Source organism: Takifugu rubripes, chromosome 10, assembly GCF_901000725.2.
Source record: "Takifugu rubripes chromosome 10, fTakRub1.2, whole genome shotgun sequence".
In the NCBI taxonomy this organism is placed as follows: domain Eukaryota; kingdom Metazoa; phylum Chordata; class Actinopteri; order Tetraodontiformes; family Tetraodontidae; genus Takifugu; species Takifugu rubripes.
The window spans coordinates 7,685,885-7,711,713 of record NC_042294.1 but is presented as its reverse complement, the minus strand read 5'-3'; the positions used below and the strand labels follow the sequence as shown (position 1 = coordinate 7,711,713).

Genomic DNA, 25,829 nt, shown 5'->3' with positions numbered 1-25,829 from the left:
AAGCAGTTTGTGTTGAAAATAGTTTCCAGGGACGCGTTTCTCTTCCAATTGGGATGTAAAGTCGGAGGGTGACGGCTCCATCACACAGATCTCATGGCTTCATATTGCATAACTGTCCCTCCTGAAAGGAAACTAGGAGGAAAGAACACGTGATGGGAAGATAGGATCCAAGCATAAATCATTTAATCGGGTGTTCTGCAAATTCATAATTCAGCTGCTTTTTTGGGTTAGAGTAAAAATAAAGGGACGCCTCGTCGCATCGGCATTCGTCATTTCTTGTGTGCTGATATCAATCAGTGGAGTATTTCTTCCACATATCTGTGCTTGTTCCAAATTAGAGGAAAACTGGAACAGTGCGTTCTCAGCTTGCGAGGGTTGGGAATTTAGTTTCCGGTGTCCCCGCTCTTGTTTTGCTGTTATCTCCTGTTTTCCTCACGTCCGCAGGTGAGCGAGGTGGAGGTCAACGGGCAGATTGAGGCGGTGTGTGAGTCTGTTTTCAGCGAGATGGAGTCGCAGGCCGTGGACGCCCTGGACCTGCCCGTGCCCAGCTGCTTCCGCATGCGCAGCCACAGCTACGTGCGCGCCATCGAGAAGGGCTGTTCGCAGGAGGAGGAGGAGGCAGGAGGTGGCGCCAAGGTCGGCAACAGGAGGACCGGCTCCCCCCCGCGCACCGCCACCACCGTCAGGACCATCCAGAGCAGCACAGGTCAGTGTGACCATGCATAATAAATTCCCACGTGGTCGGAATCTATGTATTATATATGGGCTGCAGTGTTAACAGAGAAACTTACGTGATGTGGCAGCAGCAGGAAAAATACAGCATGTCCTTAAAAAAAGGAGATTGCAGATTTTTCTATTGGAGATTTGGGTTATTTTCATATTGAAATTAGCCCCCGTGTGTGACTGACAGGGAAACAATTTTATTTTCCAGCCTGTGTATTATTATTTATCCGACCCAGTGCAATACAATATGATGAATGCAGAGACGTTACCTCCCCCCCCAGGCTTAGTGACTGATAGGTCTTATTTTAGTCCTCTTGTGTACCCTCATGGTCCGGAGCGCTTGGCTTTTCCGGCGTCGCCGCTTGCTCCGCTGATGCTGAGTTGTGCTGGCAGGCAGCACTGGGTGTCCATGCGTTTCCTCCCAAACGCCGCTCCCTCACACCGCCCTCGCACACGTTGTCTTTCTCCGTAAATTGCACTAATCACAAGTCGCCCCCGTCTCGATAGCTAGCCGCGGCGATGCTAATTAAACCCATTTTCTCGTCATCGATCAAATTTTCAATAAATTCAGGTCATTAATTTAACAAAATGAACATTTCTGAACGCTATTAGTCCCTTCAGATTGCTACTATTTCCTGTTAATAACATTTAGCTTCCTGGAATTTCTTTATCACTTTACACCTATTGACAATTGAGGGCAACAACGCAGTTGAGGGTTGTAAAGGATCTTCCTGATTGTTCCATTGTGTGGCAGCTGGTGATCCATGAATGACTGAAGGGATCAGGAGTGTGACTTCTTTCCCCCCCAGAGGAAGGAGAAGATAATGAACACCATCTATCAGGTGTAGTGTCTCAGGGATTAAGCGCTTTCTGAGCCCAGACAGTTGTGCTGTTTGCTCCTGCTGATACAGGAAGTCTTTCTTTCACCTCAAGCTGTCCCCCAGCATGCTTTGCAACGGCCCTATTCACCGATAACGTGGAGATGTCAGGCGATAAGTGACTTGGTGGAAGTGTGTGTGTGTTTGTACACTTGTCTGCCTCAGAGCTGTTTTAATGAACTTGGCACCTGGATATTAAAGCCGTGCGGTCGCTGCTCCTCGGGAAGCTTGGGAACATTTTGGACTTTTTCCATCGCTCACCTCTATTGTCCACCATTGGGGTGGAAAGGAGCAGACAAGGAAGTGGGTGCGCATGATAGATTATAAGGCAATGTGGCGAGCAGTCCATCGTGGCCGGCGCAGCGAAGGTAGGGGATTACTTCAGATTACTGTCATAGTTGCAGCGCCGCTCAATTCATCACGTCCTTAGAGCTCCGCCGCCGAGTCGTCCGTCACTGTAATTAATTAGCTACCTCTCCTTCCTCTCCTCCCCATGAGAGGAGGTGATTGAAGAGGGGGGGGAAGCAGGGAAGGAGGATGAGAAAAGATCTGGAGGATAACCCTCTTTCTTGTATTTCTGTCTGCTTGTTTTTCTAGCGCGTCATATGAAAATGAACGCAGCTTTGAGGCGTTTCACAGAGTTTTGAGGAATTTCTTGGTGGAGTAAAGCAGAGAAGCAGAGATGGAAAATGGTGGATTCCATTTTGCGTGTTATTGTAATAATGCACACCACCAGCCCCAGTTTAAAATGATTTCAGTCATGATTGTGGTTTAAATAATAAATTCCATAAGTGGCACCTTCCAATGGGCCTTGAATAAATAACGTGGGCCCTTGGGAATGAAATAAATTGTCTGGAATATTCTCCCTCCCTTTACACGGAGAAGAAAAACACCGAGGGTGAGGCGAGTAAACAATCACAACTTTGTTTCTTTATCCTGTGGTGCAGAAACAGAGACACGAATGCATCGACACAAACTGAAACCAGCCGGGAGCGCAGAGTGAGAAGTGGAGACGTTGTCGTGGTAAATACTGCATGATGCTTCAGCGGGACGGCTCAGGCAGCAGCCTGCGCTTTCAGTTTCTGCTCCCGTTTGTCCCCGTGGCAACCCGCCAAGACGCCGCGCACGTCCCCACAAATGGGCGAGGGGAAGGGAGCTTCACCTATCAGCTCGAGCTCAGGCTCTCCAGCTCGCTCGCTTAGCTGATCCAACCCATTATTATTGATGATCTTTTTAATCCGGAGGAAGGAGACTCGAGTGAGAGGGCTGTCCTTTGATCTCCTCTCTTTGAATGTCGAGAGGCTGCGGCTTCCAGCGTCCGCCTTTGTGCGTTCGGGCTGACACACAACACACACACACAGCCGCATCACTGCTCAGCATCGGACGTGTTGGCCCCAATATCAGCTCCTTTGGATCGGTTTAATAAAATCTAAAGCAGATCCTCTTTCTACAGCTTGGGAAAATCCACCGCAATCGGGTAATGTGAGGATTTTTGCTGCCTCTGTAAGCTCCTCCACCCTGAGTCATCCCCAGTTAACGTATTAATCACCTCCTCGCTCTTCTTTGCTTTTACCTCCTTGCACAACAAGCGCAGACAGCAGCACTTAAATCATCCCGCCGTTTCCTTTAAGACATATTGAACTTTAATTAGCGGGAAGACGATTTTAGCACCAACGCATCCAAAGCTTCGCCACGATTGACGTCCCCTCAGCCTTTCGCTGCTCTGTGACCTTCTGTCATTTACCCGGTCTCATTTTCCCAACATCTATTTTTCAGAGGTGCGTGGGGATCGGCCGAGGGAGAAAAAGCCTGTTTCCTTCCGTTAGTTGCTGTAAAATGATGTCTAATTCAGTGACTGTGGATTCCCTGCAGCCCCAGAACAGAGCTGGCACTCTGTAAAACATTGCTTAAGTGTTTGAGGCATGCTTGTAGCTGGTGTTGGGGATGGTTTTGGGAGACAAAGCGAAATCTCACGTCTCCATCTTAGCGTCTTCCTGCCTCTTTCCCTTTGAACCTGCCAAATAATGGAAGGACTTTATAGTACTGCTTCTACTATACATGATTTAATATGCGCTCTCCAAGTTGGATTTATTTAAATTCCAGATGGCTGTTTTAAAGAAATATCGCTTTAATCAGTTTTATTTTGCTCTTTTGAATCTGAAAGAGGGAAGTTATATAATGCAGTCAATGTCTGCTTTTATGCAACATGGGGGTTTCCTTGTGTTCTCTGCTTCAGTCTTTAAAAAACCTGTGCAATGCTGCCCCCAGGGGCCCAGAGCATCACAGCACTGCACCCCTGGCCTTTCTTCTCCAGTCAGAGCCAGTGGGTGGATGAAAAACTGCCAGACGGCCTGACCCAATTATGAAAGACTTGTCCCTGGCATCTTTCCACTCCTGTTCTGAGAACGCCTGAGAGGAAATAACATCTTTGGTTACCGCGGCACAAAATGTCCAAGGCCGAAACTTTGCTGCTCAGAATGAAAATAATCATGTCTGACTCCCAAGGTGGGTTTGAGGGGGACAACAGGGTCAACTGGACTACAGGACCTAAAAGCATCACGCTGCTGCAGCGTTTGTTACTGGGGATTCGACCATCTGTCCATCTGGTGTGTCTGTGGACTCTGTGATGAGTTAACATCAAGGTGGGGAAAGTAAACAGTCACCATTATTGCAGAATAACAATTATTGCTAGCTATCAGCGTAGTCATTGATTAGGCATCTGAACTCATGTGCTGGAAATTATGATAATATGATAAGAAGGACCAGTCCCTGTGTTTTTCTCACTGGAAATTTGTTTTTAAACCATTGGAAGCATGGCTAGATTATTATTTCCCAGGCCTGTAATCTTCAAAGATCACATTTGCATGGATTTTACTACTGAGAAATAATAAAAATAATAATAATTGGGGGGCGTAAGTAAAAAAACAAAAAAACACGTCCATTTATTAGAATTTTTTTTTTCTAATAATAGATTTATACCATATGTTTAATTACTTTAAATGTCACTTGAAGACCGAGTGAGCAGGACAGCGATAAAATCACTTATTTTTAACCTTCGCTATCAACGTCCTGGAATTTGAGGGCGGAAAATCCCCTTTTCCTAAATCGGGACTGTAGTTTTCCAGATGAGTGTGATCGGGACCGTCCCACCAGGCGCTGAACGCGGGGTGGGTGTGGGATGCGATCCAAGCGCGTACCGTCAATGGGGCGCGTCCACGCTCGGATCCAATATCCCCGGCGAGGCCAGGGAAAAGAAGCGGTCTGGCCACTCAGTCGGTTCGAGCTCGTTGTTGTGGACCAGACGTCGCCATGTCGGTGCTGCAGTGTCTCTACGGGGCGCTGCTCGGCTTCTGTGATAACTGGATCTGCCTTTGTGAGTACACGAGCCCCATCTTTCTCTGCTGTGAGTCAAGTAAAGATGTCGCAGTTCGATCGCGAGCAGGTGACCGGAAGTCAGTGGTGCAGCCTTCAGACTAAAAGCCCAAATTGTCGCTCGCTGACCTGGAGGGCACGTGCGGTTCTTCTTTAAATACGGTTGTGGTAACCCAGCAATATAATGTTATATTTGAGTTAAGATATTTAATAGTAGATTGTGTAATGTCGCTTGTATGCCAGGCACGATTTTGCCAATTTTCCTCGTGTAGTTTAAGTGCGTCACTCTCCTTTACTTTGAAAGTGTCAACCGGAAAACGTGATGGTAGGGCTTGGACGCGTATATTTTCTGCTTATTCATGCTCCAAATGGAAGTTTTAAAATTATACAGTAAACTAACATTTCAAAAGAATAAAGCTCATTACAGTGCTCAATTCAACCAATATAATGTGTTGTTTATGTGTTTGGTTCAATTTCAACACCCCCATTTTCAATAAAACTATGAAACTCCACAGAATGTGATTTAGTTAATAGCCCCTATTTTAATAATTAAAAACAAAACACAAAGGCAGGTTATAAAAATACTGTACAACTTCAAAATCAGGAACTTTTTAAGAGGTTGGACTTGTGAATAATGTTATCTATCAAATTAATAATAAAATAAAAATAACATCCTAGAGGCTTTTTAAAAGTCATACGGCACAGAAGAACCCACTAAACTTTGCCACAGGGTGCTTTGCTGTGTGGAAAGTTTGTTCACAGCATCTTAATTTGATAAATTTGATAGTTTAGGGCTCGACCCCTGATGTGTCAAAATAGAATTACTTGTGCTTCACCTCTGGGGTTCGGAGAATAGGGAGCATTGAAGACAGTGAAACATAACAATATTTACGTTTTGGAGCATCATATTGTGATAAAAAGACATCATTGCTACAAGATGACACAACCTCAAAGATGACCACATTGTCCTTATAGGCCAACCTGCCGGCTTGCATTCATGGTTTGTGTAGTATGAAGTGTAAAACCTGACAAATTACAGCGCAGACATGGAAGATTATGAAAAGATTCCACCTCCACTTATAACAGTTGGACTCCTCAGTCCCTGAACACTTGCTGAGCCTTGATGAGCTCATCCAGCAGGGTGGCAACACACGCCTGTTTTCACAGACACGGCTGAGGTAATCTTGGAAAACAATGACATTTCTCGCTTGCAGTGCCTGATTTGTTTTCCCGGCGCTGTTAAATATGGCGTTTCAGACTTTTCAAACTGATTGCATACTGTTTTTGTGTCCATTTTAAACGCCGCCCCTCATTTCTTTTTAAAACGCGATCCAGATTTAGACTGAAAAGCAATTTTGTCGTGTTTATTTTCCTCCATTGTTTTTATCATTTTATTCCACGTCCCTTGAAACACGATTTAGTCCTGAAACGCTCGATGGAGAGCAGGCTGAGATTAACCTCTGTGCTGCTCTGCTCTGCTCTGCTCTGCTCTGCTCTGCCCTGCTCTGCCCCTCCAGTCCTGGCAGCTGGGAAATGTTGATCACCTTCCAACCCTGGGTCTATTTCAGTATCATATTTCTGATGAGAGGCTGACAGGTGTGGCCCCCGTCGTGCATGTGGGTCAGACTCTAAGCCCTTCTGGACTCATATGAATGACCATTGCATACTCGTGCGTGGTGAAATGAACTTCCAGAGGAGGGAACGGCACCAGGCCTCATCAGTCTGACTGAAAAAGAGATGACAGATGCCGTTTACCAGTTCAAGGCCCCTTAGGTGGATTGTAGGTGGAGGGCAGCTAACAGCCTGCTGTGTGACAGACAAGAAATCTGTGGCCCCACATATCCAAGCCGTTCATCTGTGACTCATATGAGCCACGTCTGCCCACTCACCGAGCAGCTTCCTGTTTCTATTCTTAGCAGAGGCTGTGGGATCCTCCTGAGCACAACACAAAAAGAGGAGGCACACTTTAACGCACACACACACACACACACACACACACACACATGCACACACACACACGCTGAGGTCATCCAAGCACGATAATGCCAGGATGACAGAGGCCACTGGAGATGAGTTGTCGAAGGTTCAGCTGTTGACACGTTCGTCCAAGAAGTCCAAGTCGTCTGCACACAGAGGAGGTTCAAAGAGCATTCCTTTCCCCGGTTGTGTTTGTACAGAAAGCTGTATAACACCACTCCCTTGGTTGTTTTTAGCTGCCGGAAGAGTCTGATCTCACGCGAAGCCATCGAAATAATGACGCAAAATCTCGGTGGCTGTTTTGGGAGCAGGTTCTCAGCCAAGTCACAACACAATCCTCCGGACCCCAACCATATGTTGCAGCCTCGGCGTGTCAAACGAGGACCAGGATCACGATTTATTGAAGGAAGCACCAGTTTTTAAATGTGAGGCGGCGTTGAGTTAAATGTGTTGGCACAGAGCGGAGAAAAAAGATTCCAAACATTCCATCATCGGGCTCTCCACTCGTACGGCTGATTAATCATCTAACGTGGTGGATTTCTGGTTGCGGGAAGGAAAAATCAATGATGCAAGTTTAATGCAATAGCCCCATTGCCCCTTTTTTTTGTTTTTGTAGTTTAAAAAGTAGTCCTCTCAGTTTTCTGGTCAGGTTTTTAGCAGCTGTCATGGCTGCTGTTATCACCTTATCACGCTTCTGTGCAATAGACGGGAGACAGCATTGCCAGGATTATATCACACGCTGTCAATTACCTGCTGTCATTCTCTCCTATAAAAGCTGCAAATACTCCTGCCGACCTCATCTGGCCTTCACGGTGCCTTTTTGTAAAGCAATTATGAAGTTAAAGATATTCAGGTTTGCCATAGGGGAAACACATTTATTTTTATATGTCTGCATTATCAGTCTTGTCGACGACACCTGAAACAAACACAAATGTCACCTACGGTAATCGTGTAGAGCTTCTAATATTAAAGTAATGTTGCTGTTTCTTCCTTTTCTTCCTCCCACATTTTGACTTTTAACTTTCCTCTTTTGTCGGTCTTTTAACTATTTGGTTCTGTAGGGAATGCTAATTCCAGATTTAAAGTAATCCGTGTGAAAAGCAGAACAGAGACAAAAGAACGACGGTAAAGAGGTCAGGAGAAAATACGGTCGCTCATTAAGACTGTCGTGCAAAGCTGTTAAGCGCCGTGGAGCCTGAGAGTGGAGGCTGTCCGAGCCGCTCTCTGAGAAAACACCTTTGTTTTACCCTTGAACATCTTAGAATGTAAGAATAGAAATGAAAATCTGGGGTTGTCGGATGAGAACTGTGCAATAGTTGCTTCCTCTTGCACACTGAACTCAAAAGCTAATTTTCAGTTTTGTAATTAATAGTGCACTGAAGTGTTGCCGTGATTATAGAAAAATAACTGTCATTGTTTAAGTGGTTGAAATGGCAAATTCAAGCACAGAGCAGCAATCAGGCCTGTGGCATTTTTTATATCCCGACTGGCCACTAGGGGGAGCTATATCTATACTCTGAGAACTCCAGATCCTTCCCTGTCTCTGTGGAACAGATAACAGAAGCACATGGGGTTGTGTCCATTCTATCCTTTGGTATTGCTTCCAGACACCATCTTTATAGTTGCAACACGTGTCTCCAGTGTCTTTAATGACGTGTGTCTAAGTGGCAGGAAAAGACAGCTTGAAGTTTGAGACGGGGAGATACTGGGGCCCCTTAATCATGAGTGACATTTATGGTTAGTTTGATCTATATGTGCATGAGATACACAGACATCAAACCAGGAAGTTGTTGCCCAGGAATGCTCTTTTTTTTATTTCCATCCATCCCTCCAAGCATGTCAGCTCCTCAGCACACTCGGATAATTCTCCATTTCCTGCTTTTGTGTTAATTACAGGGACCCGTAAAGCCCCGACTTAGGTGTCTATGTTGCTGCATGTGAAATACACCTGTGTCGGCGGATCAAAGCTGCAATCCTCTGAGGTGGAATTATTATTCAAAGCGGGGATGTGAATTAAATACTAGCCTGGTGTCATCTGTTTCTCTTATTCTCTGTTTTCTCTGCCTCCCTCACACACACCTGCATTATGCTGCATTCTGCACGCTTTGATGCCGCGAGAAGGTGTGTTTGACAGGAAACAAGGGCTCGGTCAAGACGTGTGGTAACACATTTGCTCACGTGTAGAGCAAAGAGGCAGATAGCGGCTGTGGCCCGTGGCTGGGCCTCAGCCGAGCTTTGAAGGCGTGCGGATGTGTGCATGCGCGGGAATGTTAGCAGTGTCAGAGTGTCTGCGGGTGGCTTCGCATCTGCTGGGATCAAGCCCAAACTGGGAGCTGGATGTGGGTAAACTGTGATTTGGCTATCTCCCTTCCTGGAGGAGATAAATCCTCGCCATGCTGGTGTGTCAACCACTCAGTAATTACTTCAGCCTGTCATGACTGTCTGAGAATGCACGCCAGTGGGAACTTGCACTGTCGCTCATTTTCACTCACACAGCAACAAAACAGCATTTTTTTTAAAACAACTCAGATTGAGAGTGTGAACCTGGAAGGATCCGTGTTGCATCTACTCATTTTTAATCTATAAAGACTCCCCCCCTCAACTATTTCTCTTGATCTGCAATATAAAAGTGTCCACTAGGTGTCACCGCAGTTCCAGCAACATGTTGCAGCTCAGGTTTGTGTAATCTGTTTCAACCTGCGTTGAATGTGGCCCAATTAGTGTAATATAAAGCTCTGATGCAACGTGATCCGCGGTGACCTTTGCTACTGATTGTGTGACTGCAAACAATCGCAGAGTGTTCGCGCCGAGACTGGCGCATCACAACGTGAATCACCTGTATAATTCTGTGCTGAATCAGCTGAGCACCCATCCTGTCTGTACAGGAATGAAACCGAGTGGGACTCGCTCTGTGGCTGTTTGGGCCTTCTTATGACTTAATTGGCTCCAGTTTGCGATGGCCTGGAATGCTTTGATTACAGCCGTTCGGGGGGAAGAGCCCTTTGGATCTTCTTTGACACAGGAAGTCGGGAGAATGTCATTCATGCTTCCCCTCCTGTTTGAAACAAGACAGGGGAAACTTGAGGGAGAGGGGTACGGGGAGGAGCTGACAGGACTATGGTAAACACAAAGAATGGCTGCAGCAGTGGACCCCTGTGGGCAACCCCCCATACACACACACATAAGCACACGCACACACTCTGCAGCAACAACACACTCCATAACAGGAGCCTATGGTTTACTTTAAGGAATTACTTTCCTAAAATGTCGCAGCAGACTTGGCGTGTGGGATCAATCGGGTGCGGGGGCCGCTCCATCAGGTGCGGTCTGTCCGCCCCCCCCCCCAACTCCCTCCTTTTTTAGCTCTTCCTCTCTGTGTTTTGGTATCAGAAGGGGCGCAGGAAAAGCAAAGGATTTCCTCCGTGCTGGCTGGGGATGATCCTCGTGGCTCCTGCACGGTAAAGCTGGGCAAGGCAGGGCTCGCAACCTCAAAGCCCCCAGAGTGAACCAAAAACACAGACTGGGAGGGGGGAGGGGGGAGGGGGGGGGGGGGGGGCACGAGCATAAACAAAAAAAACATTTGAAGCATTTGCTCCTCTCTTGTCGCTCTTTGATTTTTGAAAGTTTGGCTGCTAAATTGTGCGGCGGCGAGGTCGCTTTCGCTGTCAGGGAGGGGTGGGGGTGCGTTGGAGCTAACTCAGGAATGGTGCATGGCTGTGTAAGTGGGTGGTTTGGGCTCAGCAGTGTGGGAGGCCAGGCCCCAGTGCAAATTAAAGACTTCTCTGTGAAAGTCCCAGACTCAGCTCCAGTGTGCAAGTGCAGTCCTCCCTCTTTTATTTTTTCAACCAGTCATTAAAAATAAGCCACAACTCGCGCACACACATGGCAAAAAGGAGGGGTTACATCGCCCCCCCTTTTTTCTTGAAGCTTTGCTGCTTCACTAACCAAGTAAAACAGGGAACTGTGGTGGTGGTTGTGGGGGGGATCCACATTATAAGATGCTCGCTCAGACCCCTCCCCCGTGTTAAGAGTAGCAGGAGTTTTTTTTCCGTCCAGGAGGGAAGAGATGAATGGGGAAAGGAATGCGTGAGACAAACGAGTGCTCTCGGCAGGAGAGTGGGAATGTTGAGACCATTGTTAACACCCCTCCCACACACGCACACACACGCACACACACACACACACACACACACACACACAGTTCTTCGGGGAGGAAAGAAAAAAGGAAGAGGAGTGGGAAAATTCACACCTGTGAGAAACACTGTAGCATCTGTATATTTATCCATATTTACCGCCATGCCGGCTGTCTGCGCTGCCTTAGATGCCCACTTGCATACATAGCAGCAGCCGCTGCCTATGGCTGGCGTCTCCTCTTTCTCTCCGCCCCCGTTACTCCTTCCACAGGATGTATAGGGTCAGCAGGTCAGGGCTGGAAACCACAAAAGACAGTATGCCTCAGTATAGCCTGGCTCATTTACCTCCCACCTTTGTTCCTCCCCCTTTTTTCCTTCTTCTCTCCCCCCTTAACTTTCCTTCACCCTCTTTCCACCCCCTTCCCTCCCACCATTGCCCCCACTCCTCATCTCATATAGGAGACGCGGAACGTTTGGTTTAGGGCCCAGATGGCTTTAGCATGCCTCTGGCAGTGGATTAGGCCGCCAGTGTCTCCTTTCGCCTCCATGTGCAAGCGGTCAGGACAAAGAACGTCAAACCGGGGGGGGAAAGGGGGAAGGAATGCGAGGAAAGAAAAACTCCAGTGCTGTGAAACAACATCCAGTGCTGATGCTTCACGGCATTCCTGGAAGAGCAAACTCAAAGACTTGTAAAGAACAGCTTTCCTGTTCTGTTTCTCCCTATGAATCATGTTATGACTTCTTGTTTTTTCCTATTTGGGGTTTTGGAGCCCTCGTTGAATTGAACCCTTGAACATATTTAGCTGCATTTGTATGTAAATTGCTGCTGAGGCAGCAGCCATCCTTCATGTAATGGCATGACACCGGCATTGTGTTGCAGTCCTCCGAGTTAAGGCGAATTCCCGAGTTTGTGTTGGTGTGTGTTGAGTTCTTCTCTGTCCCAGAGTCCATTGCTCCCTCTGTGGTCTCAGAAAGCCTCCTGCAGAAAAAGTAGTGGCAAAATTGTCGTGATATTTTTAGTTCCGTGGATCTGAATGGACTCTCTTCTTCACTTAACAACACAAAAACCAGTTTCCCATGTGACTAACCGATCTCCCCTGGACACGTGATTGGAGTTTTGACTATGCCGAGGCCGAGCTGTCATTGTCTGCACATGGTGCGTCACTGCGTACAGTCTGCTGTCCAAGTCTCAGTCAGCCGGTGAGCAACGCGGTGGGAAATGAGAGCAGTGAAAGCATGCGTGAGATGTGTGGGTGTGTTAGCTTTAGCGTCAGGGCTAAAGCCCAGGTTTATGCCTCACGAAGCAGCTGGAATGTACAGGAACCGGAGGAAATATCACACCACAGTAAACCTATCCCGTCTCCTCTCACTTCTCATCCTATTATTCTTACTTATCTCTTTGCCTCTTTTTCTCCTTCCCTTTATGAGCGGTGACTCGGCTCTCTCTCCCTCTTTCAGCCCCTTGGAGGCAGGACCTTTTGGACAGAAACAAAAGAAAGAGGTGCCTCTTCATGTGGTTGCGAACGAGTCAGAGTAAAGCCCTCACCGAGGAACGGTTTAGAACAATGAAAGGCGGCCCCGGAGCCGTCACAAGGCAGATCTAATGAGGGAAAAACCCCCGTCGGGGAAGCGAAGTCTGCAAGAGATTAACTGGCGTGCTTCTGTACTGTACAGGCAGGAACTTTGGGATTACATATTTATGCCAAATCCGGAATAATTATACCTGACAGTGCAGCAAATGTCATCTGGCTGCTATTTACAGTGTTGACGACTGGCCTACTTTTAAAAAATAAATATTACTTTGAGACTTCCGTAGGGGTCTAAACTAATTCTGCCACTATAAACACTGCAGCACAACAAACCCAGGAGTCTTTAGGCCGTAAACATTTGTACCAAAGTAGGAATAAATGCACATAAACGATAAAATATAACATTTTGTGAATCACTTCCTCATGTTTACACTGCACACACAAGCGTCCACTTTCCCCTAATCGCATATCATCCTAAAAACCTGATATATTGATATACGGCAGCTGCTACAACAGGACTAAACACAAAGTAATCTGTGCTAGTTGTGAAGTAAGTTTTACAGCCCGCTTCCATTTTCTCACCCGCCCGCCTCCCTTCCTGCCACACATTGAGGGGACAAAGAGCGCACCAGGGCACTAAAGAGGCACGCAGGTAACCGCGGCTGCCTGTTTGAACTTTAAAACACTGGAAAGTGGGTTAAGCGTGGTGAGCGCGTTGCCCAACAGCGAGCAGCTGCTCGTCAGGTTGACAGTTGTAAACAAACCCTTATCTGCTCATTGAGTGTGCCAGAGCAGCTACCCGCTGTTGACACTGTCAAGAAGGGCACGCCAAGCAGTTTGTACATCTGAGGACACGCGCAAAGTGTTTAACCAATGTTTCTGGTGCTGACAACAAAAAAAAAGCTACGGTTTAATGTCGCTGTATGTTGACAACTACAGTGAAAACTTAGTGACAAACACTCACACATGCTATATATAACGCTTCTTAAAAGCCGCTGTCTCCCTCACACACACACACACACACACACTGAGTCACACAAGCACAAACAGGGATGCTATTGTATCTCAGGGAATTCAGGCATCTGGAGAGCAGAAACCTGCTACCGTGACCTTTGACCTTTAGTGGCTGAGAGAGGCGAGGGTCTCCGGGAGGCTTTCAGGTGAGTCGGGGCCACATTTAAAGGGGCGCTGTGCGCGGGGGTGCCTCCGCAGTCTCGGCCGTTGGTGACAAACAACAAACCTGCCACTGGAGCATTTTGAGGCGGTTCGCAGAAGCCGGACGAGTAATTTAAGATGCGCATTGTTTGCAACGGCGCGGCAGCGTCACGCGATTCTTGTCAGCTCATGACCTAGTGACAAGTGCTTCTGACAGGGTTCCAAGGGAAACAGGTTGGTGGAGTTCAGAGCTGTACAAAAGCCAAAGCTCCAGGCTTGTAAACAGTGTTGGATATTCGTTCCCAACCCACCAGCTCCCAGTTGCCCTTTCTTTGCCGTTACCCTGGATTCTGAAGTTACCCGCGTTGCGCCTTTTGTTTGCTGTCAGGCTGGTGTGTCAGCGAGCGTCACGGCAGCTGCGGTGCGCCCTGTCAGGTAAACAAGCAGCCAGCAGCGGCGTCACACCGCCGCCAAACTTCGCCTCGCGATGGGTCGCCATGGCGACGCGGCCACAAAGGACTCCAGCTGGGTCTACTGCCTGTATGATTCAGACGGGCAAGTGGACAGAGCGCAAGCAGGCGGAGCGGGATGGTATTTGTCTGATTTACCCACCTCCTCCTCCTCCGTCCTCTGCGGCGTCCTCGCTGGCTGACCCTCGTCCCAAACACACTGCAGCTGGGCTCAGCTGTCACTGTTTCCCATACCGACCGCCCCCTTTCCGGGCCTTTGGGTTTGTTTGGCTGGCTGGCGGATTTGCCGTCGGCCTCCACGCGGGGGAGCCCCTTCCTGCCTGCTACCATCGGCCATCACGCAGTTTTTGAAGTGGCCCATCACAAGATAACACATAAATTGGAGATTTTAAAGGCATCTTTCCTTGTTGCAAAGATAATGGCGCACCACTGATCCGTGGAAGACAAAGAGGAAGGGAACTGGCAAAGGTTTTTGTTCTGAAGGCGGTAGAAACGGAGAGACTTTTCTTTGTCTGGAGGGAGGGAAAGGGAGGCCTTTCTTTGATATTATCAAGCCCAGAGGTGGGAGGGGAGCGTTCTCCATCCAGCGCTGCTATTCACACCAACTTGTCGGCATGGGACTTTTGAAGTGTTTGTCAAAAGAGGGATTTGGCAGCCAGCCAGTTTTTGTCATTCACAACTTCTTCTCTCTGGGATGACAATGCTCGCAGCAGGCTGCACTGTCCTCCAGGAGCACAGGCAGCCAGGATTCTTCAATCGCCCCTCCATTGATTGAGGAAGTAATCGTGCAGAGAGGTGATTCAAGCCCTTGTGTTCAAAGGGCCGCCGGCCCAAATTTGTAAAGTGGCATAAATAATGATTGTGTGCAGTTGAGTGTGTTTATCTGTGTCTACTGGAGGAAAGCGCTCTCGAGATTCCTCCTTAAGGGTCTGATGGAATCCTGCGTCACATTCCTACTCCGTCCCGTCCTTGACTGTCTGTCTGCGCGGGAGGTCCAGAGCAGGGTAGCCGTCCAAGACTTTCATGGATGGCGGAGCTTTTTAATGATTATTTATGCGGGAATTGGACAGCTTTCCCCCCTCAAAACAGATATTTCTTCCTTGTTTTTCACGCCATTGCAGCAAGAAGACGGTGTTTTCCCACTGAAATCCATCCGTTTAAAGGTCGGATGCGTCCGGCTCGCCGCGACAGGCAGCATCACTCTGCGCTCCTGGTAGACAGATATCGTGGCAGGAAGTCTGTGGTCTCCCTTGATGTGGAAAGACCGCAGCGATAAGCGGGACCGTGTCAGTGCTATTTGTGCGCCTGCATGTGCGCACGCCTTTGCACGCCGGTGTGTTCCAGCTCCTGAGTGTGTTTACTTAACCCATCACGCTATTCAAAACCCCCCCACCCCTTCCTTCTCGCTCCTGCGTCCGGCCCTGGCGGTGACAGCGAGGTGGGACACGGCGGGCTGTCTCCTGTTTCATATGGGGCTTTATTGAGCGGATGAAAACCCCGGGTTCATTAACCCTCCTCTCCCACACACACACCCACCCACACACACACTTACACACACACAGAGTCATCCGACGTGACTTTTAACTGACTTCAGGGGATAGGAGCTCTGAAAGCAGATGACATTCTATCCTTTGAACCTCCTTGGCTGATAGGGGCAGGACCTCTGAGTGCGTGTGCGTGTTCACCGTGCATTTTTTTCTCTCTCCTGTGAGTCCATACCCGGTGACCTTTTCTACAGAATAGCCCTGGGTGTCAGCCTCACTCCCCAGACACCTGGGAGAAGCCGAGACGGCGCTCCAGCGATTCGGCGTGCTCTGACGATTCGTACATGTCGTCTGAAGCGTTTCCCAAAAAAGGACAGCAGGAAGTCGTCTTTTCCTTTCTTGCGGTTTGTTACGTGACCATCAAAGAAACTCGCACGAACCAACTGCGATCTAACCTCCAGGCGGGATTCGTCCCGTCTGATGGCTTTCCAGCCTGTCAGAACCTGACCGAGAGCCTGTTTGGGAGCTCTGCGAGGGAGGGCTGGTTGGAGGATGAAGTCAGCCCTCTCTCCCCACCTCCGGTCCGCGAAGGCCTCTCTAGCTGTCAGTGAGGGTGAGACAGGCAGCAGACAACATCCGACTCTAATAGTTTTAGACATGGCTGTCGGTGCTGGGTGTGGCTATCAACAGTTGTCTGCTCTACACAGAGCAGCGATCTTCCAGCGGTCCCGTGTTTATCTTTTGCAGGGATTTAAAGAGATCCAGGAATCCTGCTGTCCTACTTTTCTGCACAGCAGAGCGAGAGAGCGACCTAGTTCTAATGATAGCTCCCGAACAGGAAGGAGATTCCGGGGTTTAATGTAGTTAGCTGGTGGCGGTTCGGCCTTTCTTTGCTTCCTTTTTTGTTTGTTTCTCTGCGTCGATGTCTGTCAGTGCCTTTGTGAGAGGCTCCATTGTCTGCGCAGAGCCTGCAGCTGTAACCTGAGAACACAGAGACAGGAAAGGGGCGCACGTTATTGAGCAGAGACATGATGTTTGCAGTACCAGCTTTCTGGTATTTTAAGCAGGTTCTGCATGATGATGTCTGTGTCCTCACCAATAATAGTATTTAACTCCAGCTTAGCTTTCAAATGCTACCCGTAAACACACGTGGCTATATTTGGCTGCTCCAGAGTGTCCTGTGTCTCTAGTGTAAGTGCGTGGAGGGCTTAACCATGTAGATCAGTGGGTCGAGTGGCTGACATAATAATCCTATTACTAGACGAGGCCCTGATTTGTCAAAGTTGGTCCTAATCTACTGTCCGTTTTCGATTCCCCTCCTGTCTTGTTTCTACTTGCTGCCTCAATCTGTGGCATCCAAACTCTTAAAATCTCGACAGCGACCCCGCCTATGTGCTTATCACACTCTCTGTTCTCTCTGTTGTCCTTGCAGTGTCATCATGCATCACCACCTACAAGAAGACGCCTCCCCCTGTCCCGCCTCGGACCACGCCGTCCAAACCCTTCATCTCCATCACGGCTCAGAGCAGCACCGAATCGGCGCAGGATGCCTACATGGACGGGGGCTCCGGCCCGCGGGCAGGCATCAGCTCCCAGCCGGGCCTGTCCAATTCCACTGAAAGCATCGACAGCATGAAAGCCCTCACGGCGGCCATCGAGGCGGCCAACGCCCAGGTGCACGGGCCGCCCAGCCAGCACGTCACCAACAGCTCCATCACCATCACTGCCACCGCCACCACCTCTGCCGTGGCGCACATCTCGGCGGACAGCAAGGCGCAGAGGGAAGCGCTCCGCAAGTGCCTCTCTATAGGGATCCAGGTTTGTGGATGTGCAGAGCTTGAAACTGACGCCCTGGCGGGGAGTTTGACAGTCTTCCCTCCATCTGACAGGTGGACCCAGAGGAAGGAGGGCCGACGGAGGAGCAGTCCAAATTCCAGTCCATAGGAATTCAGGTGGAGGATGAGCGCTGGTGAGTGGTGATGGTGCAAAACTGAAAACGGAGGCTGATTGGGGAGATAAGACAGGAAGAGGATTTCTGGAGACAGAGAGGGATTTGTGCTGACTGGATAGCTGTTCCCCCCCCCCCCGCACTGGCTTACTTGCAGCAGCTGTCACTGGTTCAGGGGAGGTTGGCGTCAAAGCCCCCTCAGCCGGGGGGCCCCGGGTGACAGCTGGGCCAAAGGATGTGGTGAGGGTAGCTGGAAAAGATGGAGGGGGTGATTTGACAGCCATCTGTTGCACCAGTCACCATTGTGATTCAGGGTAGTTTGCTTCAGTTTATGGGGGGGCTGGGGGGGTTTATTGGGTTGATTTAGAAGCACTGAGAGACCGCTGTGCCGTCATCCGCTGCCCCTCATTCTGAGACAGTTAAAGGAGGAGGAGCCTTATGCTACACTGGCAGGACACGCAGGCATTTATGGTGTTTTTGTCCACATTTGCTCACCCTGTCAAAACACCGACCGTCTGTTTGGGGCCAGGAATCATGACACATTTGGCAATAACGCCAGTCCGGTTCCGTAGTCAAGAAGCACTTTGGGAATCTGACCCGGCGGGGGAAGGGGGGGAAGGGGGTCGCAGGGAGAGTTGATCCAGCACATTAACACTTTCAGGGTATGAGAGCGGCTTTCTGGGAGGTCACGACTGGCTGGACAGGATCTCTGAGTCGTCAGGCCAAACATTAACTCATCCCATCATGCTCTGTTCTGCTCAGTCATGCAGGCTTTTTTCTCTGGTTAATGCTTACAATAGAACGATGCAAATTCTCTTGTTTGTCAGCCGGTGTCTTTGTGTACCTTGGAGGTCTCGGCATGATGCCCCTTCCAGTAGATTCCCAGACAGTGAGAGTGCCACCCTGGTGCTATTAAACTCCCCCGTGAGTGTGTGTGAGAGAGAGAGAGAGTGTGTGAGAGGTCATAACCTCGGCGTGATGTTTGAACTAAGATTAACTGAAGAGTCGAAATGACAACAGGGAGACGCGCTGCGAGGGAACGCTGATTCACGCCTGCCCCTCAGACACACTTCAGATCTTAGATTCGCCACATTTCCCGCAATCGTCTCTCCTTTTCACTGATTTCTGTGGGTTGAGACGTTTATGGTCTGTGTTTAGGGTCGGCGGGCCAGATGGTAATGCAGTCACAGGGAGCGGAGCTTTGCTGACTAAAACACATGCGGACACGTCTTGAAAAGTCACATTTAAGGACATCTGGGCCTCCCCGTCTGTTGTCTTTATGTCCTGACTGGCCCGAGCCGCGTCAGAAGGCGCAGCGTCCCCTCTCTCTGGGTTTCAAATAACAGGTGACATGACAGATTTGTATTCTTGGCTCCGGCGGTAGAAAATGGTTGCTAGGAGAGTGGCGCTGGAATGCACAGCGGCGTTGTGCAAGGCCGCTCCTTATGTAAGGGTGATGATGCGTACCTGGGTTTGTGTGTCACTGGTTGGTTACATGACATTATTGATGGCATTAAAACGTCTTGCCAGGGCAACGCTGCTTATGTTAATAAAAATGCGATCGTCATGGTAACCACTGTTTCTGGCAGGGGAGCAATTCTGACTGCAGCTACCTACCGAATGCAGCCTGCCTCCGTCTTTACCATGTGAATGTCATTAGAGCAGCCCTCTGTGGTTTTTCCATTCTCCTTTTTTTTCCCTCAAACATTCCATTCTGGTGTTTAAGAGCCTCTTCTTTCTCCCCACGCTGGCATTTCTCTTCCCTTTCCTCGTCCTTTGATATGTCTGTCTTTCTGTCTGGGTTGTGTTTGGCCTTGCCCGTCTCTGCCCCTGCAGGAAGTTGTTAACGCGCTGATAGAAAGCAGGCTGAGGTCATTAGAAACCAACACCTGCTCGGAGGAGTTACTCTTTAACCGCTCATCACACACACTCGCACATTTGGAGCGCCGCTGGAGCGAACCGCCGTGTTTGGTCTGACCCCGAAGCCCCTCCCTTGTTCTTGCCTTCCTTCTGTCTCTTTGGGGGCCGTTCATGGAAGAGGAGAGATGAATGAGGAAACGGGGGAGTTGCAGAGATGAATGGCTAGCGCCGCAGAGGAGTATGCGACCGGAGATGGGTCGATCCAGACGTGAGGGTGATTGTTTGTGTGTCGCGCTGCAGGGAGGTCCAGCTGAGGGGGCTGCTTAGCACAGAGAACAGGCTACAGGCTACCAACGCTATCTCTCCTGCCCTGGCAAAGTTGTTGTTTTCATCATTTTGACAGCTCCACGTCGACTATCTCATTAAAGTTTTGCATTTTAGGCGCGTTAAAGCTCTGTTCCGAGTCAGGCATCAGTTTAGAGTTGTAATCACTTAGCAAGCAAACCTGAGAAATGTCATCATTTTCTGCATTTATGTGGCTAGGTTCTCCTCCCCCCCCCCCCCCCCCCCCCCCCTCGCCAACACCCTGTGGTGTCATTCATGGTGCTCTGGAGAACGCAGCCAAATGTGCGCTCTGATTTAATCTGTGCACATGAGTGTCTGCTGTTGTGTTTAGCATGGAGGGAGTTGGCAAAGGCAAAGAAAAAAGAAAACCCTGCGAGCCAAAGAGGGGATGGCACACACACCTGTACAAAAGGGTCCCAGCTGTGTGTGTGTGTGTGTGTATACATGAGTGTCCCATATCAGGGTTCATGGTGTGGAAGTGGATTGCACACTCTGTCACCTCTGAATGAGTTGGGCAAGAAAACACCCTCTTAGAAGACCATCCATCATTGTGGAGGGAGATTGCTGTGTTCCTTTCATGTTTTTTTCATCCAGGACCTGAATGTGAGCAGTAGTATTACAGTTAATGCTAAAATGCTAAAGCTAACAGGCCTTTCTTTTCTACTTCCTTTCTCAGTTATCGTCGGATGACCCGCTCCAACAGCGTGACCGCGGCTGTGCAGGCCGACCTCGACGACGGCACAGACCCGCCGGAGCTCCCGCCGCGCCACTTCGCCACCATGCCGCGGCAGCATTCCCGCGACGCTGCGACCTCCACCGTCAGCATCCAGGGTTCAGGGAACCACTACCACGCCTGCGCCAGCGATGACTACGGGGACGCGGGCTTCGACCCTTCCATCCTGCCTCCTCCAGACCCTTGGATGGACGGCGCGGGCGAGGCGGAGGCGGAGACTCCGGAGGCGATTGCGCGGTCGGTGTGTCCCCGTGACGGTCGCTGGTTCCTCAAGCTGCTGCAGGCCGAGGCGGAGCGCATGGAGGGCTGGTGCAGACAAATGGAGCAGGATGAGAGGGAGAACGAGCTGCCAGACGAAAGTGAGTAGCACCACAACGCTTTAATATAGAAATGAGCCTTTACTCAACTGATGGACTCTCAAACCAAGGATGCTGACATCGAATATAATGGAATAGATGGTTTCGTGTTATGATACCTCCTTACTTTCGCTCCCCCCCCCCTCTCTCATACCACAAAAGCTTCTTGTTCCAGTTTCAGGCCCTCTGGCCTCCACGGACATACCGCGCATACTTATCAATAGCTCTCTGCCAGCCCGGGCCAGACATCTGTCCTTTAACAGTATGGAATGGCCGCTCTACTCAAACAGTGAGGGAGTGTTCCATTTGGAAGCGACCATTTGATATAGCACAAACATGCAGCCTCCCACGCGACGGCGCTCCAGGCGGTAAAAACCCGGAGCCCTTCGCGCACTCGCGGAGCAGCTGATTGGGTGTCTAATGGAAAAATATCATCGCTTATGCAGACAGGGAGCACGACGGGCTCGAACGGGGAGGCCGTCTCAAGGTTACGCGCACGCGCACTCAAACGCGCCCCGGGGAGTTGGGACGGCGGGACGGCTCCTGTGCTGCAGAGCCCGTTCCTGTCTTCTTTGAGAACATGAGGGACGTGCTGACACCGTGAGCTCCACGGGCTCATGTGAGTCACTCTGGATGTTCACAAGCACCTCCGTCTCATCCATCCGTCTTCCAGACACCGAATTAACGGCTCCGACGCAGACCTTTATCCCGGAGAGGTAGATTTACGTAATTATTTGACTTCCTTAAGTGAATTATATCCCTCAGAGGTGGACATCACCGTGGACGTGGGAGGGGGGGGGGGGGGGTTCTGTCGCATTACAAATACAGCGTCTCCCGTTAGCGCCGCAACACGGCTGCAGTATGCGGCAGCATGTGAGTAATTGCATCCCGCGTGCGTGCCTGCGCGTGCGCACACACGCATGTGCTCCTGTGTGTGTTTTTTTTCTTCTTCCCCTGCAGTCCTGGGGAAGATCCGCAGTGCAGTGGGGAGTGCCCAGCTGCTGATGTCCCAGAAGTTCCAGCAGTTCCGGGAGCTGTGTGAGGAGAATCTGGTGTGTGTCACCTCATCCTCTGCACGCCTACCTCAACCCCCAACCCCCCCACCCCTCCACGCTGACATCATCCTGCACAAATCATCCTGACAGGACGGCCCTGTGCTCATTTGCTATGCATGTATAGAGCGTCCACACGCCCCTTTTTCTCTTTCACATCCCGAGACGGATCCATAGGGAAGCAGCAGTTACATGAATATCAAACGCAGCTGTTTTGCATAACGTCTTCATCAGATTATTATTAGAACCGACAGTCGAATATTCTTTATTTCATGAGAAAATTCTTTAGATCACGCACGGTCTTTATTAAAGGTATTAAAGGTTATTAAATGTGCTTTCGGACTCCTAACTACAATTGTCACTCACGTGTGTGTTTTTGTTGGGTCAGAACCCAAACGCGCATCCGCGGCCCATCTCCCAGGACCTGGCAGGCTTCTGGGACATGCTCCAGCTGTCCATCGAGAACATCAGCCTGAAGTTTGACGAACTCCACCAGCTCAAGGCCAACCACTGGAAACCTCTGACCCCACCAGAAATTCAGGTGCAGACGCAGATTCCAGGCTAAATAATCATGTTTATCAGCCTGCATGATATTTCCTGTATTCTTTTTTTTTTGCTCGCTTAAGCGCCGGCGTCGCATGCATACCTGTGCCGTCTGCTGTCACGTCGCCTGCCTGACGTCACTTGTGTTTGTGTTTTGTCTTGTTTTGTTTCTGTTCTGTCTTGTTGACAGTGAGCTGAGTTTGAGAAGCCACTCTACCTGCCATGCACCGTTGGAGCCTGCCCACCTCCAATGGCCAAACTTACCTCATGCTAAAGGCCACCGCCGTGCTCTCTTACCCCGCACAAATGGCCGCCGCCATGAAACATTGCTTTAACTTGCATGCTTTGGCGGCGTGGCTGCACCTCTAACCTCCTTGCAGGTTCTTTTTTTTTGTTGTTCCTGGTTGTGGCCACGCCTACCCGGTCATTAAGACTCTTTATCATTCCTGTCCAGGAGAGACGGATGCCCCCCCCTGTGCCAAAGAAGCCCCTGAAGGGCCACCCTCCTCTGGCTAGGGACCGCTCGCTGGAGAGCTCAGAGCGCCAGCGCCTGGAAGCACGCAAGCGGCTGCTCGCCGCCAAACGTGCCGCCTCGGTACGGCAGAGCTCAGCCACGGAGAGCGCCGACAGTATCGAGATCTATATCCCCGAAGCTCAAACCAGACTATGAGACACACACGTGCACCCAGAACACCGTCCCGCCCGCACGGCCACCGAATGCTAAAATGTGGGCGCTAACGCCAACGAATCCTAATCCAGAGTTCTCGGGACACTGGGTCAGCCATGGCGCTTGAAAGAGAAATGTACATTTATTTATATATTTATTTCTTTATTTACCCATCTATCCACCCCGCCCCCCCCAGCTTCGATGTAGCAGTCCTTCCTCTTCCTCTTGCGGCCCCACACTCGACAAAGATGTTATCTTTTTTTTTTCAAGTGGCCTAATATTACAAAGGGAGCCAGGTGTGTGAGCCATTTACTCCGGAGTGAAAACACAGGTGGAGCGTGCACGTGCGGCGGGGAGCGCATTTGCGCACGGCACAAACGCACGCACGAGAATCCCCCGCTGGAGCCAGACCGATCTGACCGAGGGACTCGTTTGTTGTTATTTTTAGACTTGCACACGAAATCAAGCGATCCGACAACACAAGCTTGTATTCTTTATTTATTTATTTATTTGTGAAAAAGAGGTCAGACATTTGAAAATGATGGCGTGCGGACCAGACAAGGAAACCAGTGTCGGCGACACAATTCCCCCCTCTGTAATTGGTTTCCACGGCAGCAGGAGGCTGGAGGAGTAAAGGCCAAGAGGTCTGATATCGCTCCTCAAGGTTGGGAAAAGTCAGCCAGGAGTAATTCTGAAGCCTAATCTGCATGGAAGAAAGGCCACGTGCACGTGTGTCTGTGCGCTTGTGTGTGTGTGTGTGTGTGTGTGTGTGAGCCAGATGTTCCTTTTAAAAGTGCTTCCTTTTTCTCGAGGTCACACGGGCCCCAGTCACTGAACACCCAAGGTAGCAGCAACCGCGTTCAACAAACAACCCAGCCATCCCATTTAACCTTTAAACAACCGGAGGGTCGCCGTGGCAAATGCTATTTTTGTCTTTTCTAAGCACGTTCAACCTTTTTGTCATCCGGATTCTTCGGTGACGCAGGCGCGAATCGTGGCTAATCGGTAGCTGTGCTATATCTTAATATGTCATTTTTAGACACTATGGGTTTATGACCGTGTTGAAACTAAAGGGACTATTTTTCCTCCTCACTGTGTGTGCACTATCTCTGCCTCCGGATGAAGCAATCGTTCCAAGGTCACACGAAAACAGACATCCAATTTGGGATATTTTCTACTACTGCTGATTTCATTTCTGGGTTTGGGAGAACAATGACTGTTTCTTGGCATTGTGATTATTGTTCTTATGCACTGACAACAAGGCCCTTATACTGTGTTTGTTTATTTACCTTCTTTTGCATGATGGGCACTTTTTCCTGTTTCAGTTTCAGTGATCAGCCTTAATTTCTTATATGATAGTTGAGCACAACAGCAGTCTCAGGGGAAGATGCGTGTGTGTGTGTCTGTGTGTGTGTGTGTGTGTGTGTGTGTGTGTGTGTGTGTGTGTGTGTGTGTGTGTGTGTGAGAGAGAGCCATGGCTTTGGCTTTTATTGTAAATAGCCCCGATCACCACGTGAAACAGCGTCCATGCCATCTTTTGACCGATGCTAACCCCCAAAACGTCGATTCAACAAGGTATTTCTGTAAGCTGCTCGAATGTGGAGACAATCCTGAGCCACTTTAGCCGTCACGCCCCCGTTTTCTTTTCTCTTTTTTTTCTCGGTGTCTGGTTTAGGTCTGATCGTTATTTTTCGGTGCCATCGAAACACCACACTTAAGCTGTTTGTCCCAGTTGAACAGTCGCGGAGTCGTTTATGTTTCCTTTATCCGAGGTAGGTGAAAGAGGAGACGGTGCATAAACCTGATGCCATTTTATGGGGAGGATGGCTCATTTTGGTACTTTTTTACTTTGGAAACATGTATTTGAAGTGTCCGATTCCTTGTTTCTGTTTATGATATTAACATATCAGTATAACACTCCTGATATAACAGGGAGGTAGAAATGTTGGACACTCCAGCAGTTCTGAAGCTTGTGATGTAGTTATATTTAAAAAAAATCAAACATTTGTACATAATTGAATGTTACCCTGTGTAAATGTAAACTTAAAAGAAAAAAAAAAGAAATATCATATTAAACGAATATACATTTTGTAATTAATGTTATTACATTCTTGATGTTATGGCATGTGTATGAGCTCTTATCAGCATTAATAAATTATATATCGTTGCCATAATTCTGCCCTGTTTATTCCTGCATGTCTCCACATGTTTCCAATTGGAATATAATTAAATAGATTACAAGGCCGGGGTGGCGTGTTGTCAGGGCGATGGCCTTCCGCTGGGGCGGGTCCCCATAATTAGACGAGCGGGTCCGGCCTCGGCTGAGCCCCGGCGCTCCCGCGTACACCGTTCTGGCACATGGGTCACGTGGACAGCAGGCGTGCTGACCTCAGCGGTCAGAGTTCAAAGGGTCGGAAGTGGTTCCAGAAACTCTCTTCAGTTGCTGATCACATCCCCAAGAGTCCCGAAGTGGGTTCATAATACAGATACGTCTGTTTTGTGTCCCAATTGGAGAGAAAAACTGAGAAAGGAAATTTAAGATGAAATTAAACACCACCCGCCGAACCCTACTGAGGCTAATTAAACGGCTTGAGAGGAGCCGTG

The 25,829-nt window shown here is 49.3% G+C and overlaps 1 protein-coding gene and 1 long non-coding RNA gene across 6 annotated transcripts in view; one reads left to right on the top strand and one right to left on the bottom strand.

Annotated features, from left to right (window-relative positions):
- Positions 1-25,399, top strand: part of dlgap1b (discs, large (Drosophila) homolog-associated protein 1b) — a 59,913-nt gene extending 34,514 nt beyond the window's left edge. For 3 of the 4 annotated variants that reach the window (XM_029842462.1, XM_003968031.3, XM_029842461.1), the window contains 7 exons: positions 445-706; positions 17,154-17,539; positions 17,611-17,690; positions 20,551-20,966; positions 21,924-22,015; positions 22,404-22,556; positions 23,013-25,399. In XM_029842462.1, coding sequence (XP_029698322.1) covers positions 445-706; positions 17,154-17,539; positions 17,611-17,690; positions 20,551-20,966; positions 21,924-22,015; positions 22,404-22,556; positions 23,013-23,228 — 1,605 coding nt within the window. In that variant the 3' untranslated portion in view covers positions 23,229-25,399. Of the gene's footprint in view, positions 1-444; positions 707-17,153; positions 17,540-17,610; positions 17,691-20,550; positions 20,967-21,923; positions 22,016-22,403; positions 22,557-22,748; positions 22,939-23,012 lie in introns of all 4 variants that reach the window. The other variant, XR_003889719.1, reaches the window with a different exon arrangement.
- LOC115251181 (uncharacterized) lies at positions 9,867-14,488 on the bottom strand. 2 transcript variants are annotated; one of them, XR_003889722.1, is made up of 4 exons: positions 14,380-14,488; positions 12,475-12,558; positions 11,243-11,379; positions 9,867-10,005 (listed from the first exon to the last, which is right to left on the bottom strand). It is a non-coding gene; the product is annotated as an uncharacterized lncRNA (long non-coding RNA). The 2 variants fall into 2 exon arrangements; XR_003889721.1 differs by lacking the exon at positions 9,867-10,005 and having other exon boundaries at positions 10,679-11,379.
- Positions 25,400-25,829: the final 430 nt, after the last annotated feature.